This window comes from Rhinoraja longicauda, chromosome 26 (assembly GCF_053455715.1).
Source record: "Rhinoraja longicauda isolate Sanriku21f chromosome 26, sRhiLon1.1, whole genome shotgun sequence".
NCBI lineage: Eukaryota > Metazoa > Chordata > Chondrichthyes > Rajiformes > Arhynchobatidae > Rhinoraja > Rhinoraja longicauda.
In genome coordinates, this window is record NC_135978.1 from 34,208,646 (window position 1) to 34,225,081 (window position 16,436).

Below are 16,436 nucleotides of genomic sequence, written 5' to 3' on the forward strand. Positions count from 1 at the left end.
TGATCCCTGCGACAAGATGTCTCCCTAAGTCTTAACGTCCCTTTGTCAGTCAGCAGATTTACAAACGCATTCGCCTTCACCCAGCTGTTTACCATCCTGTGCGCTCCTTGGAACGGACTCATTCTGGACCGACGTAAGTGGAGACGTCGGGGATTGAACTTAGACTCAGGTAATCTCGGAGTGAATACACGGAGTCGCGCTTGGGGGATGGGTGGTTTTATTTCGGTAAATGTTGGAAAGAACTAATATCCAACCGTCAATCATAACAAAAACTGGCCCGTTTGCCCAACTAAAATGGCTCATCAAAGCTGTTCCCATTGCGAGCATATGCACGATATATCACGATATACGACGAAAAAAACACTTTCCTGTCCATGTACTTGCCCATGTGGCTTTTAAATACTTCCAAACCTTTCCTACCCATTTTTCATCTCTCTCGCCTTCTCGCCTCCTCTCCGGCATCTGGCTCATATTCAGGCGACGGGCTTCACTCTCTCGCCCTCACCGTCACCCTCTCCATGGACATTGCTATCCAAATATATTTCCAATATTATTGTACCTGCCTCAGCTACTTACCCTGCCAGCCATATATTCATCATCCACTCAGAAAACAAGTTACCCTTCAGGTGATAGAGTCATAGTCATAGTTATACAGTGTTGAAACAGACCCTTCGGCCCAACTTGCCCATACCGGCCAACATGTCCCAGCTACACCAATCCCACCTGCCTGCGCTGTGTCCATATCCCTCCAAACGTGTCCTTTCCATGTACGTGGCTTAATGTTTCTTAAATGATGGGATTGTCCCACCCTCAATTACCTCACATGGCAGCTTGTTCCATACACGCACCACCCCCTGTGTGAAAAGGTTATCCCGCAGATTCCTATTAAATCTTTTCCCCTTCACCTTGAACTACGTCCGGTGGTCCTCCATTCCCTACTCTGGGCAAGATATTATGTGCATCTACCCGATCTGTTCCTCACTTGATTGTGTGCACCTCCATAAGACCAACGTTCATCCTCCTGCGCTCCAAGGAATAGAGACCCAGCCTACTCAACCTCAACCTGTAGCTCACAACCTCACGATATGGCAACATCTACGCAAACCTTCTCTGAGCCATTTCAAGCTTGACCAGAACTGTCGTATAACTTGGTGCCCAGAATTGAACACAATATTCTAAATGCGGTCTCACCCAACGTGTTGTACAGCTGCAACATGACCTCCCAACTGTACTCTATATTCTGACTGATGAAGGCCTATGTGCAAAAGCCTCTTTGACCACCTTATTTAACTGCGACTCGATCTTCAAGGAACCATGCACCAGTTCTCCTGGATCACTCTGCTCTACAACACACCCCAGAGGTCTTCCATTCAATGTGTAGGTCCAATAACTATTCATCAGCCCACCTCGCCAATCGGATCCAGATCCTGCTGCAATATTTCACAACCATCTTCACTATCTGCAAAACAACCCACTTTTGTAACATCAGCAAACTTGCTAATGTTGCCCAGTTTTAAATCTTCCATTACATCTCTCTCCTCCCACCTAAAACCTATGCCATGTTCTTCATGATTCCCTTATCCTGAGAGAATGACTCAATACATTCCCCCTATATATTACCCCTATATATACCCACTCCAACAGGATCACTCTGCTGCTTTCCATGGAACAAAGCATTCACCTGCTCAATCCCTTCCTGGAACTCAGGCCTTTAAGTCCTGTTCCATCGGACATTCCATCTATTCCATCGGACATTCCACCAATTGAACAAGCAGAGCACCAGATGGACATTAGTTCTCCAAAGTGGAGGGAGGATGAACAGACAGTAAAGCGGGTAAGAGCATCTTCAGCCCCAGGGCCAAATCGGGTTCGGTATAGACTCTACAAGACTGCTCTTGATGTTCTTCGCTTCCTGCGGAGGCTAATGAGAGTGGATTGGGAGAAGACAATTATACCCAAAGCATGGCGCAGGGCAGGTGGAGTCCTGATTCCGAAAGAGAAGGAATCCACATATATCAGCCAATTCCGCCCTATCAGTCTCCTCAATGTAGAGGTAAAATCTTCTTCGGCATCATAGCTCAGAGGATGACCAGCTATTTAGAGAGGAACAACATTGTGGATAAAACAGGCCAAAAAGAGGGCATCCCAGGGTTCTCTCGATGTCTCGAACATACCAGCATGATTTGGCACCAAATCCAGACTGCAAGAAACGAGAAGAGAGATCTGCATGTCATTTTCCTTGACCTTGCCAATGCGTTCGGAACTGTCGCTCACAGTTTCCTCTCGGCATCCTTTGACTTCTTCAGGATACCAGAGACTATCGCAAGCCTTGTTAAGGCTTATTTTCAAGATCTTCAGCTCTGTTTCACCACGACAGACTTTACCACCACATGGCACTGCATGGAGATTGGCATTATGGGTGTATCATCTCCCCGTTTATTTTTACAATGGCTATGGAAGTCATCATAAGGGCCTCCAAGTGGGTAGTGGGTGGCGAGCGGCTGACGTCTGGAGTCCGTCTACCACCCATCAGGGCCTACATGGATGACATGACAATCATAACAACAACAGTACCTTGCACCAGGCGCCTTTTATGGAAGCTTCAAGAGAACATCACTGGGGTTAGAATGAAAATTAAGCCACCCAAATCAAGAAGCATTTCGATAATCAAAGGCAAACTGAGAGATCAAAGGTTTTTCATTGATCAAGAGCCAATCCCAACTGTGTCAGAGAAGCCAATTAAAAGTCTGGGAAGATGGTATGACTCTAAACTGAAGGACGAGTTTAGTTTTAATCAGGCAAACGAGCTTAGGCAAGAAATCATCAAAGGTCTAGCGAACATCGACCGATCCGTGTTGCCTGGAAAGCTGAAAATCTGGTGCCTGCAGTTTGGGTTACTACCTCACCATATGTGGCCACTAACCATGTATGACATCACCCTCACAAGAGTTGAGAAGATGGAAAGAACAATCAGTTCTTTTGTGAGAAAGTGGTTAGGTGTTCCTCGATGCCTGAGCAGCGTAGGCCTGTACGGTCAGGGGGTACTTCAGCTGCCTCTCTCTAGCCTCACAGAGGAGTTCAAGTTCAAGTCAGACTAGAGATGACCCTGGCAGAATCGAGGGACACTGTCATCGGAGCTGCTGCCCCAACCCTGGCAACAGGAAAGAAGTGGACGGCTAAGAATGCGACACAGCAGGCAAAATCTCTCTCCACCAAGGCAACATGATTGGGCAAGTCCAACACGGAAGAAGTGGCATTGGGTTTGGCGGAAAGCGACCTTGCTGGAACAAGGCATCCTCATTGGAGCGTCGGAAGTTGGTCGCGGCCGAAGTTAGCCGACAGGAGGAATCGGGTAGGTGTGCCAAGGCTGTGTCGCAAGCTAAACAGGGCCAGTGGATGAGATGGGAGAGTGTGGAAAAGCGGAAGATCAGCTGGAAGGACATGTGGGAGATGGAGGCGAGCAGGATAAGTTTCCTCATTCGGGTAACCTATGATGTCCTTCCTAGCCCAAAAAATCTCAACCAATGGCTGGGCGAAGATCCATCATGCCCCCTGTGTTCAACATCAGCTACGCTTAAGCACATCCTCACTGGGTGTAAAGTGAGCCTCTCCCAAGGACGGTACACCTGGAGACATAATCAAGTGCTCAAATGCCTGGCAGCGACTCTGGAAAGCAGGAGAACAACCAACAATGCCCTGCCGCCCAGAACAACCAACCCAGTTATGCTAATTGCCTTTGTTCGGGAGGGGGAACAAAAGCAACGGAAAATTCCACCAAGGACAAGGTTTGGACAGCTGGAGGCTGCCCGGGATTGGCAGATGCTGGTGGATGTGGACCAATGGCTTACAGTTCCATCAGAGATAGCCATCACCAACTTGAGGCCTGATCTTGTCCTCTGGTCGAACTCTCAGCGCATGGTGTATTTTGTGGAGCTCACAGTCCCTTGGGAGGATGCTGTGCAAGAAGCCTTCGATAGAAAGAATCTGCGATATACAGAGCTTGCAGCGGAGGCAGAACAGCGGTGCTGTAGAGCAAAGATCTGCCCGGTAGAAGTTGGATGTCGAGGATTTGTGGCAACATCTACCGTAAGATTGATGAAGGACCTGCGGATCAGCGGACAAGCCCCACGCCAGGCTATCAAGGAAACATCGCGGGTGGCAGAGCGGAGTAGCCAGTGGGTCTGGCTGAAGAGGAAAGAACCCATCTGGTCTCCCAAATAAGCCGGCAAGGCAGATGCAGAGGGGGTGGTTCTGGGACGCCAGAATGCACTGCTGAGCCTAGTGGAGACGTCGGGGGTCCAATCAGCGAAACGTCGATGAAAGTTGGTGCCCACTTGATAACCCCGTGTCTGCTTAGCCTTTCTCAACATCGGAGGAGCATAGGTGAGTGCATAAGCCTCCCATCACCACCGGGAGCAAGTTGACATTTGGCACTTTGGATTTCTAACATCTTGTCCTGTGCATTTGAAAACATGACAACGTCCCCGGACATCTTTTCTGCATTTCAATTTAATGGCATTTATCCAAATGGAGATATCCAAATCCGAATACACTACTCTGGTGCTGATTTCCCAAACATGTGGTACCAACGGCATTACAGTTCTCTGACCGATGAAAACATGTGAGAAGAATTATTTATTTCTCTCTGTCTACATACATATATACAGGAACGTACTGGGACGGTGATAGCACAGGGAAGATAAAGTGTTAGATGGGTATTACTTAAATATTCGGATCGTTCGATTGTAAGCTATTCAAACAGAATCTGAAGTATTCATACCAACAGCCATTACAGGCAACCTGACCATAAAAGGGCTACGTTTATTCAGTCCCCAGTAGATCTTTGCTGAGTCAGAGTTGTTGTTAATGTTGTATACGGTGGTGCAAGATACCCATGTTTGTATCGGGGAAGAAGCTGTACTTGAACCCAAATGGGCTTCTCGAGGTCGGGTTGAATGACCTTCTACTGCTGAAGTTTTAACTCCCCTCCTGCATCACCTCCCCTTTTCACCCTCTCTCTCCCTCAGGCTCAGCAGCCTCCCAGAGAGTGGACGACATGCAGGCGGCTGTCCTCTCTCTCGCCCTCACCGTTACCTTCTCGGTGCTGTTCTCTCTGGTAGCCGCCATCCCCATACCGGAGGTTCAGTACCTGACATTCGTTCTATTCATGATCAACCGCTCCTTCCTATATGGGGGACTCTCTGCATTTCTCGCCATGACGTAAGTTACATCCGCCGGGATTTCTGTAAATATTCAAGATATATAGTTGTAATACGTATCGCAACCTGAAATTGAGGTTCTTACTTGCAGAAGCATAACAGGCCTGTAAACTCAGCACTTACTTGCAACAGCATAACGGGTCTATAAGCATAGTACAAAACGGATAACATAATAAAACAAGCAAAAACTTTCCATTAAATAAAATAAAACAACATTAGTGCAAAACAAAACAAAACAGCGAGGTCCATACTGCACATTTTTATTTAGATGTTTAGTATTCATTTGTTGTGTTCAATGGCCTGGTGGTATTGGGAAAATAGTTTTTAGTTGGTATTCCTGAATCAGGATGTGACTCTTTTCAGTCACCTATGCCACTGTCGCCGTGGCAGGAGTGAAAGGAGAGTGTGGCCAAGATGGTATGTGCCCTTGATGCTAGTTGCCTTCTTGAGGCACCGCCTTGTTGTAGGTACCTGGAATACCTGAGTGGCAGTGAAAGCAGACACAATAGTAGCTTATAATAGGCTTTTAGATAGAAGATTTATATATTAAAGTCCACTCGGCCCGGTCGCGTTCCCGGGATCCGATAGTCAAAGACGTGAAACTAATATAGATTCCCTCAAACGAGCGAGGCATATTCCCAGTCCAGGGGCTTAAAGGATGGAAGCCATTTATGACAATTGCCACCTGCTGCTGACTTAAAGTTGCTGCATGGAATTGATGATATTAACTATTAACAAGAAGACACAAAGTGCTGGAGTAATTTAGCTTGTTAGGCAGCATCTTTAGTACACAAGCATCGGCAGCGCTTCGGGTCGGAACTTTTCCTCAGACTGGGGACTGCTGTTGGCAGTTCCGGTTGCCCCTTTACTGGAGGGATTTGTGGAGGTTTTGCAGAAGTTGCAGAAGAAATCTGCCAGAATGCTGCCCGGATTAGGAGGCATTGACGTCAAGTAGCAGTTGGACAAACATATATTATTTTCTCTGGAACAACGAAGGTCGAGGAACGATCTGATGCAAGTATATAAAACGATGAGAGGCGTAGACAATCAGACCCTTCTGTCATAGAGTGGCATTGTCAAGGACTATGCGGCAAAGTCCTAAGAAGAGCGGGAATACATAAATGAGGTGTAAGGGATAAGTTTATATTTCCACGCAGACGGTCGTCGGGGTCAGGAACATGTAGCCGGGCGTAGTAGTAGAAGCTGATACGATAGACAATAGACAATAGACAATAGACAATAGGTGCAGGAGTAGGCCATTCGGCCCTTCGAGCCAGCACAGCCATTCAATGTGATCATGGCTGATCATTCTCAATCAGTACCCCGTTCCTGCTTGCTCCCCATGCCCCCTGACTCTGCTATCCTTAAGGGCTCTATCTAGCTCTCTCTTGAATGTATTCAGAGAATTGGCCTCCACTGCCCTCTGAGGCAGAGAATTCCACAGATTCACAGCGATCTGACTGAAAAAGTTTTTCCTAATCTGTTCTAAATGGCCTACCCCTTATTCTTAAACTGTGGCCCTTGGTTCTGGACTCCCCCAACATTGGGAACATGTTTCCTGCCTCTAATGTGTCCAACCCCTTAATAATCTTATACGTTTCGATAAGATCCCCTCTCATCCTTCTAAATTCCAGTGTATACAAGCCTAGTCGCTCCAGCCTTTCAACATATGAAAGTTCCGCCATTCCGGGAATTAACCTAGTAAACCTACGCTGCACGCCCTCAATAGCAAGAATATCCTTCCTCAAATTTGGAGACCAAAACTGCACACAGTACTCCAGGTGCGGTCTCACTAGGGCCCTGTACAACTGCAGAAGGACCTCTTTGCTCCTATACTCAACTCCTCTTCTTATGAAGGCCAACATTCCATTGGCATTCTTCACTGCCTGCTATACCTGCATGCTTCCTTTCAGTGACTGATGCACTAGGACACCCAGATCACGTTGTACGTCCCATTTTCCTAACTTGACACCATTCAGATAATAATCTACCTTCCTATTCTTACCACCAAAGTGGATAACTTCACACTTATCCACATTAAACTGCATCTGCCAAGCATCCGTCCACTCACACAACCTGTCCAAGTCACTTTGCAACCTCATAGCATCTTCCTCACAGCTCACACTGCCACCCAGCTTTGTATCATCTGCAAATTTGCTAATGGTACTTTTAATCCCTCCATCCAAGTCATTGATGTATATTGTAAATAGCTGCGGTCCCAACACCGAGCCTTGCGGTACCCCACTAGTCACTGCCTGCCATTCTGAGAGGGACCCATTTATCCGCACTTTTTGCTTTCTGTCTGTCAACCAACTTTCTATCCATGTCAGTACCCTACCTCCAATACCATATGCTCTAATTTTTCCCAACAATCTCCTATGTGGGACCTTGTCGAAGGCTTTCTGAAAGTCGAGGTACACCACATCCACCGGCTCTCCCCTGTCAATTTTCCTAGTTACATCCTCAAAAAATTCCAGGTGATTAGTCAAGCTTGATTTCCCCTTCGTAAATCCATGCCGACTCGGCACGATCCTGTTACTGCTATCCAAATGCTCCGCAATTTCGTTTTTTATAATTGATTCCAGCATCTTCCCCACCACTGATGTCAGACTAACTGGTCTATAATTTCCCGTTTTCTCTCTCCCTCCTTTCTTGAAAAGTGGGATAACATTAGCTACACTCCAATCCACAGGAACTGACCCGGAATCTATAGAACATTGGAAAATAATCACTAATGCGTCCACAATTTCTAGAGCCACCTCCTTAAGCACCCTGGGATGCAGACCATCAGGCCCTGGGGATTTATCAGCCTTGAGTCCCATCAGTCTACCCAAAACGTTTCCTGCCTAATGTGGATTTCCTCCTGTTCCTCTGTCACCCTAGGATCTCTGGCCACTTGAACATCTGGGAGATTGCTTGTATCCTTCTTAGTGAAGACAGATCCAAAGTACCGGTTCAACTCGTCTGCCATTTCCTTGTTCCCCCTAATAAATTCCCTTCTTCTGTCTTCAAGGGACCCACATTTCCCTTGACAATTTTTTCCTCTTTACATACCTAAAAAAGCTTTTACTATTCTCCTTTATATTATTGGTTAGTTTACCCTCGCACCTCATTTTTCTCCCCGTATTGCCTTTTTAGTTATCTTCTGTTGCTCTTTAAAAGAGTCCCAATCCTCTGGCTTCCCACTCTGCTTTGCTATGTTATACTTCTTCCATTTTATTTTTATGCTGTCCTTGACTTCCCTTGTCAGCCACGAGTGCCTCTTACTCCCCTTAGAATCTTTCCTCCTCTTTGGGATAAATTGATCCTGCAACTTCTGCATTATTCCCAGGAATACCTGCCATTGCTGTTCCACAGTCCTCCCTGCTAGGGCCTCCTTCCAGTCAATTTTGGCCAGCTCCTGCCCCATGCCTCTGTAATCCCCTTTGCTATAGTGTAATACTGACACCACCGATTTTCCCTTCTCCCTCTCAATTTGTAGAGTAAAACTTATCATATTGTGGTCACTGCCTTCTAATGGCTCATTTACCTCGAGTCCCCTTATTAGGTCAGGTTTATTACATAACACTAAATCCAGAATTGCCTTCTCCCTGGTAGGCTCCAGTACAAGCTGTTCTAAGAATCCATCTCGGAGACACTCCACAAACTCTCTTTCCTGGGGTTCATTACCAGCCTGATTTTCCCAGTCTACCTGCATGTTGAAATCTCTCATGACCACCGTAGCATTACATTTGTGACTTGCCAATTTTAGCTCCTGATTCAACTTGCACCCTATGTCGAGGCTACTGTTTGGGGGCCTGTAGATGACTCCCATTAGGGTCTTTTACCCTTACAATTCCTCATCTCTATCCATACTGATTCTACATCTCCTGATTCTATGTCACTCCTTGCAAGGGAGTGAATATCATTCCTTACCAACAGAGCTACCCCGCCCCCTCTCCCCACCTGCCTGTTTTTTTCTGTACGTTGTGTACCCCTGAATATTTAGCTCCCAGTCCTGGTCCTCTTGTAGCCATGTCTCAGTGATTCCCACAACATCATACTTGCCAATGTCTAACTGAGCCTCAAGCTCATCCACTTTGTTTTTTATACTTTGCGCATTTAAATACAACACGTTAACTTCGGTATTTACCTCCCCTCTCACACCGGTCACAATTGGCCCTGACCTTACTCTCATATCCCTTCTAGAACTTCCCTTCCCATTCATTCGAGAGTCCTTTACAGTTTCTCCTGTATTCGCTTCCCCTTTAACTACATCTTCATATTCCCAATTTGTCAACCCATCCCCCCCACTACTTAGTTTAAAGCCACCCCTGTAGCGCTAGCAAAACTGCCCGCCAGAATGTTGGTCCCCCCGCTGTTAAGGTGCAACCCGTTCCTTTTGTACAGGTCACCCCTACCTCAGAAGAGATCCCAGTGGTCCAGAGACCCCACTGGTAGGGTTTAAGTGTTTTTAATATATGAACACGGGTATGCAGTGAATGGGGGATATTGATACGATGTAGTAAGATTTGATTACTTTATAGAACGTAAAGAATAGCACGGTGCAATACTGGAACATGCCCTTTAGCCCATACAGTTTCTGCCGAAAGTAATGCCATCTTCTTGCATATAATCCATATCTCACCATTCTGTGCATATGCCTATCTAAACGTAAATGCCATTACCGCACGTGCCTCTATCTCCACTCCGGCGTTCCTGTCACTCGCCACCCCGTTGTGTAAAAGAAGGACGCACAACTCCTATAAACGTTGCCGCACTCAATGCTATGCCATCGGTTATGGTTATATTTATACCCTGGGAAAAAGGTTCCGATTGCCCATCCTGTCCATGCCTCTCATGATTTGATACATTTTATCAGGTCTCTCAGTACCCTCCGGCGCTCCGGAGAAATCAACTCACGTCTGTCTAACCTCTCCAGGCAGCATTATGATAAGCCGACTCTGACACTTTACAATGCTTGCAAACAATTCCCGTAATATGGCGATTAAAACTGACTGAATATCGGACTCCCAATACGGTGGAAGCAAAGTTCCATAAAAGTACATCGTGGCATTCTGCAGTCTCTTCTGTCTCTGGTAAGTTGGCATCGTGTTTATCGCAAAGGTTGGTGCCGAAAGCCATGTTCCTGCGACGTACCATGTTACATGTTCTATATTCACATGGACGGATAAGAACGTCACGTGGGTCAGTAGCATAATAGGTTATTTGGGTCGATTTACGGCAATGATCTGAACTCCCTCCTTCTTTCTCGACAAGGTTCCCTCCCTGCCACTTTGGGAAACTCTATGGGGCAACACGGGCGCTGGCAGCAATCGTCTCCCTGCTTCAATATCCTTTATTCATCATCGTTAACGGTCCCTTGCAGGATGATCCATTATACGTAAGTACCGGAAGTCATAGTGCTTGGATTACCTTCCAACAAGTGTAGGGTATTGCACTTCGATATGTCAAATCAAGACAGGACGCAATACACAATAAATGGTAGAACCCATTACTGGTAGATAGTCGATTTAAACCAGCATCTGAAGTTCTTTTCTACACTGGGAGATAGTTCCAATACAGAGTAATCAGAGGCATAGTATTTATTTAGGTTGATTGTTGTCGCGTGTACTGAGGTACAGTGCAAATCCTCGTTTATTTATCTAAACAATCCAAATAGGTCATTCGTAAGTACTATCGTAAGGCAATACGGAGAGAAAAGATGAGGTACGAGGGTAAACTAGCCAATAATATAAAGGAGGATAGCAAAAGTTTTTATAGGTACGTGAAGAGGAAAAAAATAGTCAAGGCAAATGTGGGTCCCTTGAAGACAGAAACAGGGGAATTTATTATGGGGAACAAAGAAATGGCAGACGAGTTAAACCGTTACTTTGGATCTGTCTTCACTGAGGAAGATACACACAATCTCCCAAATGTTCTAGGGGCCGGAGAACCTAGGGTGATGGAGGAACTGAAGGAAATCCACATTAGGCAGGAAATGGTTTTGGGTAGACTGATGGGACTGAAGGCTGATAAATCCCCAGGGCCTGATGGTCTGCATCCCAGGGTACTTAAGGAGGTGGCTCTAGAAATAGTGGAAGCATTGGAGATCATTTTTCAATGTTCTATAGATTCAGGATCAGTTCCTGTGGATTGGAGGATAGCAAATGTTATCCCGCTTTTTAAGAAAGGAGGGAGAGAGAAAACGGGTAATTATAGACCAGTTAGTCTGACATCAGTGGTGGGGAAGATGCTGGAGTCAATTATAAAAGACGAAATTGCTGAGCATTTGGATAGCAGTAACGGGATCATTCCGAGTCAGCATGGATTTACGAAGGGGAAATCATGCTTGACAAATCTACTGGAATTTTTTGAGGATGTAACTAGGAAAATTGACAGGGGAGAGTCAGTGGATGTGGTGTACCTCGACTTTCAGAAAGCCTTCGACAAGGTCCCACATAGGAGATTAGTGGGCAAAATTAGGGCACATGGTATTGGGGGTAGGGTACTGACATGGATAGAAAATTGGTTGACAGACAGAAAGCAAAGAGTGGGGATAAATGGGGCCCTTTCGGAATGGCAGGCAGTGACCAGTGGGGTACCGCAAGGTTCGGTGCTGGGACCTCAGCTATTTACAATATACATTAATGACTTAGACGAAGGGATTAAAAGTACCATTAGCAAATTTGCAGATGATACTAAGCTGGGGGGTAGTGTGAATTGTGAGGAAGATGCAATAAGGCTGCAGGGTGACTTGGACAGGTTGTGTGAGTGTGCGGATACATGGCAGATGCAGTTTAATGTAGATAAGTGTGAGGTTATTCACTTTGGAAGTAAGAATAGAAAGTCAGATTATTATCTGAATGGTGTCAAGTTAGGAGGAGGGGGAGTTCAACGAGATCTGGGTGTCCTAGTGCATCAGTCAATGAAAGGAAGCATGCAGGTACAGCAGGCAGTGAAGAAAGCCAATGGAATGTTGGCCTTCGTAACAAGAGGAGTTGAGTATAGGAGCAAAGAGGTCCTTCTACAGTTGTACCGGGCCCTGGTGAGACCGCACCTGGAGTACTGTGTGCAGTTTTGGTCTCCAAATTTGAGGAAGGATATTCTTGCTATGGAGGGCGTGCAGCGTAGGTTCACTAGGTTAATTCTCGGAATGGCGGGACTGTCGTATGTTGAAAGGCTGGAGCGATTGGGCTTGTATACACTGGAATTTAGAAGGATGAGGGGGGATCTTATTGAAACATATAAGATAATTAGGGGATTGGACACATTGGAGGCAGGAAACATGTTCCCAATGTTGGGGGAGTCCAGAACAAGGGGCCACAGTTTAAGAATAAGGGGTAGGCCATTTAGAACGGAGATGAGGAAGAACTTTTTCAGTCAGAGAGTGGTGAAGGTGTGGAATTCTCTGCCTCAGAAGGCAGTGGAGGCCAGTTCGTTGGATGCTTTCAAGAGAGAGCTGGATAGAGCTCTTAAGGATAGCGGAGTGAGGGGGGTTGGGGAGAAGGCAGGAACGGGGTACTGATTGAGAGTGATCAGCCATGATCGCATTGAATGGCGGTGCTGGCTCGAAGGGCTGAATGGCCTACTCCTGCACCTATTGTCTATTGTCTATAAACCGAAGTATTATTGGTGGGGGAAAGGGGAAAATCCAGCATGCAAATATGGTTATAAGCATTGTAGCACACCAATCCAGTAGGCAAAGTCTATGGTCCGCAATGGATATAGGTGAATCGCATATTACCCTAGCTTATAGAAGGACAGTACACAAGCCTTGATGACAGAGGAGAAGAAGGTGTTCTTAAATCTGGTCGTATGCGCTTTCAAGCTTCTGCACATTTTCCCGGAAAAGTAACGAATTGTTTACGTCTTTGATTATGCTAGCTGAAAGTGGCGAGTCGGATGAAGGGTGGTGATGAAGGCATTTGGCACGCCTCCTTCATTGAGACCAGTAAAGCGCAACGTGATATAGCTGTGCAAGTCTTTGGTGCGACCAGATTTTGAGTTCTGTATACAGCAGTGGTCGCTAGGTTACAGAAAGGATTTCATTAAGCTGGGAAAAGTGCAGAAAATATTCTGGCCTTGCGGGCTTGAGTTATAGGGAGATGTGCGATAGTCTGCGACTTTACTCTTAAGGGTGTAGGAGGCTGAGAGGTGACCTTGTTGAGGTACACAATGTCCTGGCGGCCATGGACAAAGTTATTTTTCACAGTCTTTCCCCCAGGTTAGAGGTTTCTAAAAGTAGAGGCCATAGTCTTAGAGTACGAAGGGGATGATTCAAGAAGGAGTTCCCTTAGAGCGTGATCCGTATCTGGAATGAGCTGCCAGCTCATAGACGCGGATATAGGTACGATTTTCGAATGACATTTGGACAGATCGATGAATAGGAAGAATTAAGAGAGATATGAGCCAAATGCAGGCAACCGGGGCTCGACCAGAATGCTTACTTGGTCCGAATGGACAAGGTGAGCTGAATGGCGTGTTTCCGTTCTGTACAACTCTTCGCGGTCCTGAGACCCGAGCGATTATCTATGATCCAGTGCGACAGCAGAGAAAATCTGAACCGAGCTGTAGTATTGTGTCCAATCCCGGGCTCCTTACTTCAGGGAGGACGTGGCTATGTGTGAGATGCAAATGTGAGTGCTCACAATCACGATGCTCGAGACAATCTAGAGAAACAAGTATATTTTATTTGCAAGCCTGCAGAGCTGGGTGCCTCCCCTATCGAGACACACCGAGGACGGGAAAATCCGTTCTTTTTATTCACTTCACTTTACAATTGTCACACCTTAAATTCCTCCCCTTTGGACTCCTTCCAATCGGAGCACTGAGGTGCACAATCTAACGACACCGCCCCTGTTGCCTCCCACATCATACATCGCATGTGCATTTAAATGAGGCACCTTGTCATGCTGGGCGTTTTTGTAATATTCATTTATCTTATTATGCAGGCGTAGTACAGAGTAGTTCATGCCCTTTCCCTTGTTCTCTGGCTATCTTGCCCTCTCTCCTAGTTCTTTGGTTATCTTGCCCTTATCCTTGGAACCTCACCATTTGTTCTTGCGGTTCTTATCTAGCCGAGCACAGTCGGGTCAGCTATTTCTCAGGGTCCTTAGTCTAAATCAATTATCCCTTTTTACCGCTCTCTCACACTATGGAAAGGGCGGCTAAGAGATATAGAGATATCGGAGGTGCTAGTGTTGTTCTCCTTACAGCAAACATGGTTCAGAGTATTGGCAAAGGTTGTCCATACCGTCAAAATGTGGAAGACTTCAACATGAAAACTCAATTTCAGTGGCTGAGAGTCGGTGGCCTGAACGGCACAGATTGATGTCGTGGGACGAAGGAAACTAGGCTTGCGGGTTTGAGTTGTAGAGAGAGGTTGGGACGACTGCTGTATGTATATCTGGTGCGTAGGAGAGTGATGGGTGACCTTATTGGTGTAAACAGGTTCACGAGAGGCATGGATAATAATAATAATAATAATAATATTCATTTATTGTCATTGCAACGAGTACAACGAAATTAAAAAATAGCCAATCCTGACGGTGCGTACAAACATATATGCAATAAATGCAAAAACAAATAAATACATAAATACAATTAAATACAATTATATGACAGAATTTCTTGCTAGTCGAGAGGATTCGAAAGCTGGAGGTCGCAATCTTAAAGTGGAAAATGGCGTAGTTAAGCGGGACTTCAGTCAGGGCAACATTTTACCCAGAGTATGGTCTATATGGGCAATGAGCTGAACGAGGAAGCTGTCGAAATGGATAGAATTATAGCTTTAGGAAGACATTTGAAAGGATATATGGATCGGCAAGGTTTAGAAAGATATGGGTCACATTTAGGCAAGTACACCTGGACGGCATGGGAAAGGCGGATGCATTTTGTGTTTTTTTGCTCTGCACCTCTGCTGATTTTGAAGTTCTACTTGCTAAATTGAACAGGTGGTCCAAACCTGAATGAACAAAATCCCTGGAGCTGAGACATCTGTTCAGCCAGTAGAACTACCTCGGGAATTGGTGCTTATTCAGCAGTTCTATGCATTGGCTGTACACCACGAAATGGGCACAGATGTAATCTGAAGAATATTATTCTACCCAGCGGATTGCGAGTGTTTGGGACGCATTGCCAAAGATAGCGGTGAAGGCAGATACGGTGCGAAGAGGCGTTTATATATGCACATGGATATGGCGGGAAATGGAAGGATATGTATGATTTTCACACAGAAGGGATTATTTTATTTTAGGATCGGCCGGAACCGATGTGAGGGGCCAGAGTACCTGTTCCTGTGTCGCAGTATTCTGCGTTCGAAAGCGGTGGTGGTGGTGATGAAGGGTGGGGGGGGGGGGCTCTCTCCAAGCTGTGCAGCGATTTGGGGGCGATTCTGTTCATTACGCCTAAACTGAACCTCTCCCTCGTCTCTTTTCGGATTCAGATGAACATCAGTTTTATCGTATTAGTAGCTTTGGCCTACGCCCACCCAATCAACGTCTTCATGTTTTGCCGACGTTCCAATCGGCAAACGAGAGTGTGAGGCCGGAGAGATAGAGGGAGAGGGACGGACGACAGAAGCCCAGGAGATGAGGTAGCTGTCCCTGCGGAATATTATGGAGGAAAAATCAACAGTAGATGCTGGGATCTTGAGCGACATACAAAGTGCTGGAGGAGATTGGCGCGTCAGCCGTCATGTACAGAGGGAATACATAGACGACGTTTCTGTGTTTTCCCGGGATGCTGAGCGGGTGTAATTTGGAGCATGTTGGCGCATTTAATGGGCGCGGGGCAGGGGAATCAGTGGGGTCGGGTTAATAGGAGGTGAAATTATGCGCATTAAGTAAATAGAGACAGGAAGAGACCAATCGACTTCGCAATTATTTTGTGGCTTGACTTTTGTTGCTTACTTGAACTGTTCCTTCCACGGGGTGCGAGAGGTATGGGTAAAGCCGGGTTTCCACAATGCTCATGTGTTCAAATAGACCATTGAAGAGTCCAGCACTGCAACGGATCCTTTGAACCGCAATATCCGTGCCGAATGCCTTGCCATGGAAACATAATCTATTCTGCCTGCCTCTGATCCATACCCCTCCATTCCCTGCAAATCAACGTGCTTATCCAAAACGCCATTCTCATATCTGCCTCCATCATTATCACGGGCAGCACTTTTCAGATTCCCACCACTATTTGCGAAATAAGCCTTGCCCCATACTTTCCTCGCCTGACCATAGG

The 16,436-nt window shown here is 46.2% G+C and overlaps 1 protein-coding gene across 1 annotated transcript in view; it reads left to right on the forward strand.

Moving 5' to 3' along the window:
* Positions 1 to 15,744, forward strand: part of LOC144606373 (equilibrative nucleobase transporter 1-like) — a gene marked incomplete at its 5' end in the record, with an annotated part of 44,704 nt that extends 28,960 nt beyond the window's left edge. The window contains 4 exon segments of the mRNA XM_078422400.1: positions 17 to 169; positions 5,019 to 5,220; positions 10,479 to 10,602; positions 15,646 to 15,744. Coding sequence (XP_078278526.1) covers positions 17 to 169; positions 5,019 to 5,220; positions 10,479 to 10,602; positions 15,646 to 15,744 — 578 coding nt within the window.
* Positions 15,745 to 16,436: the final 692 nt, after the last annotated feature.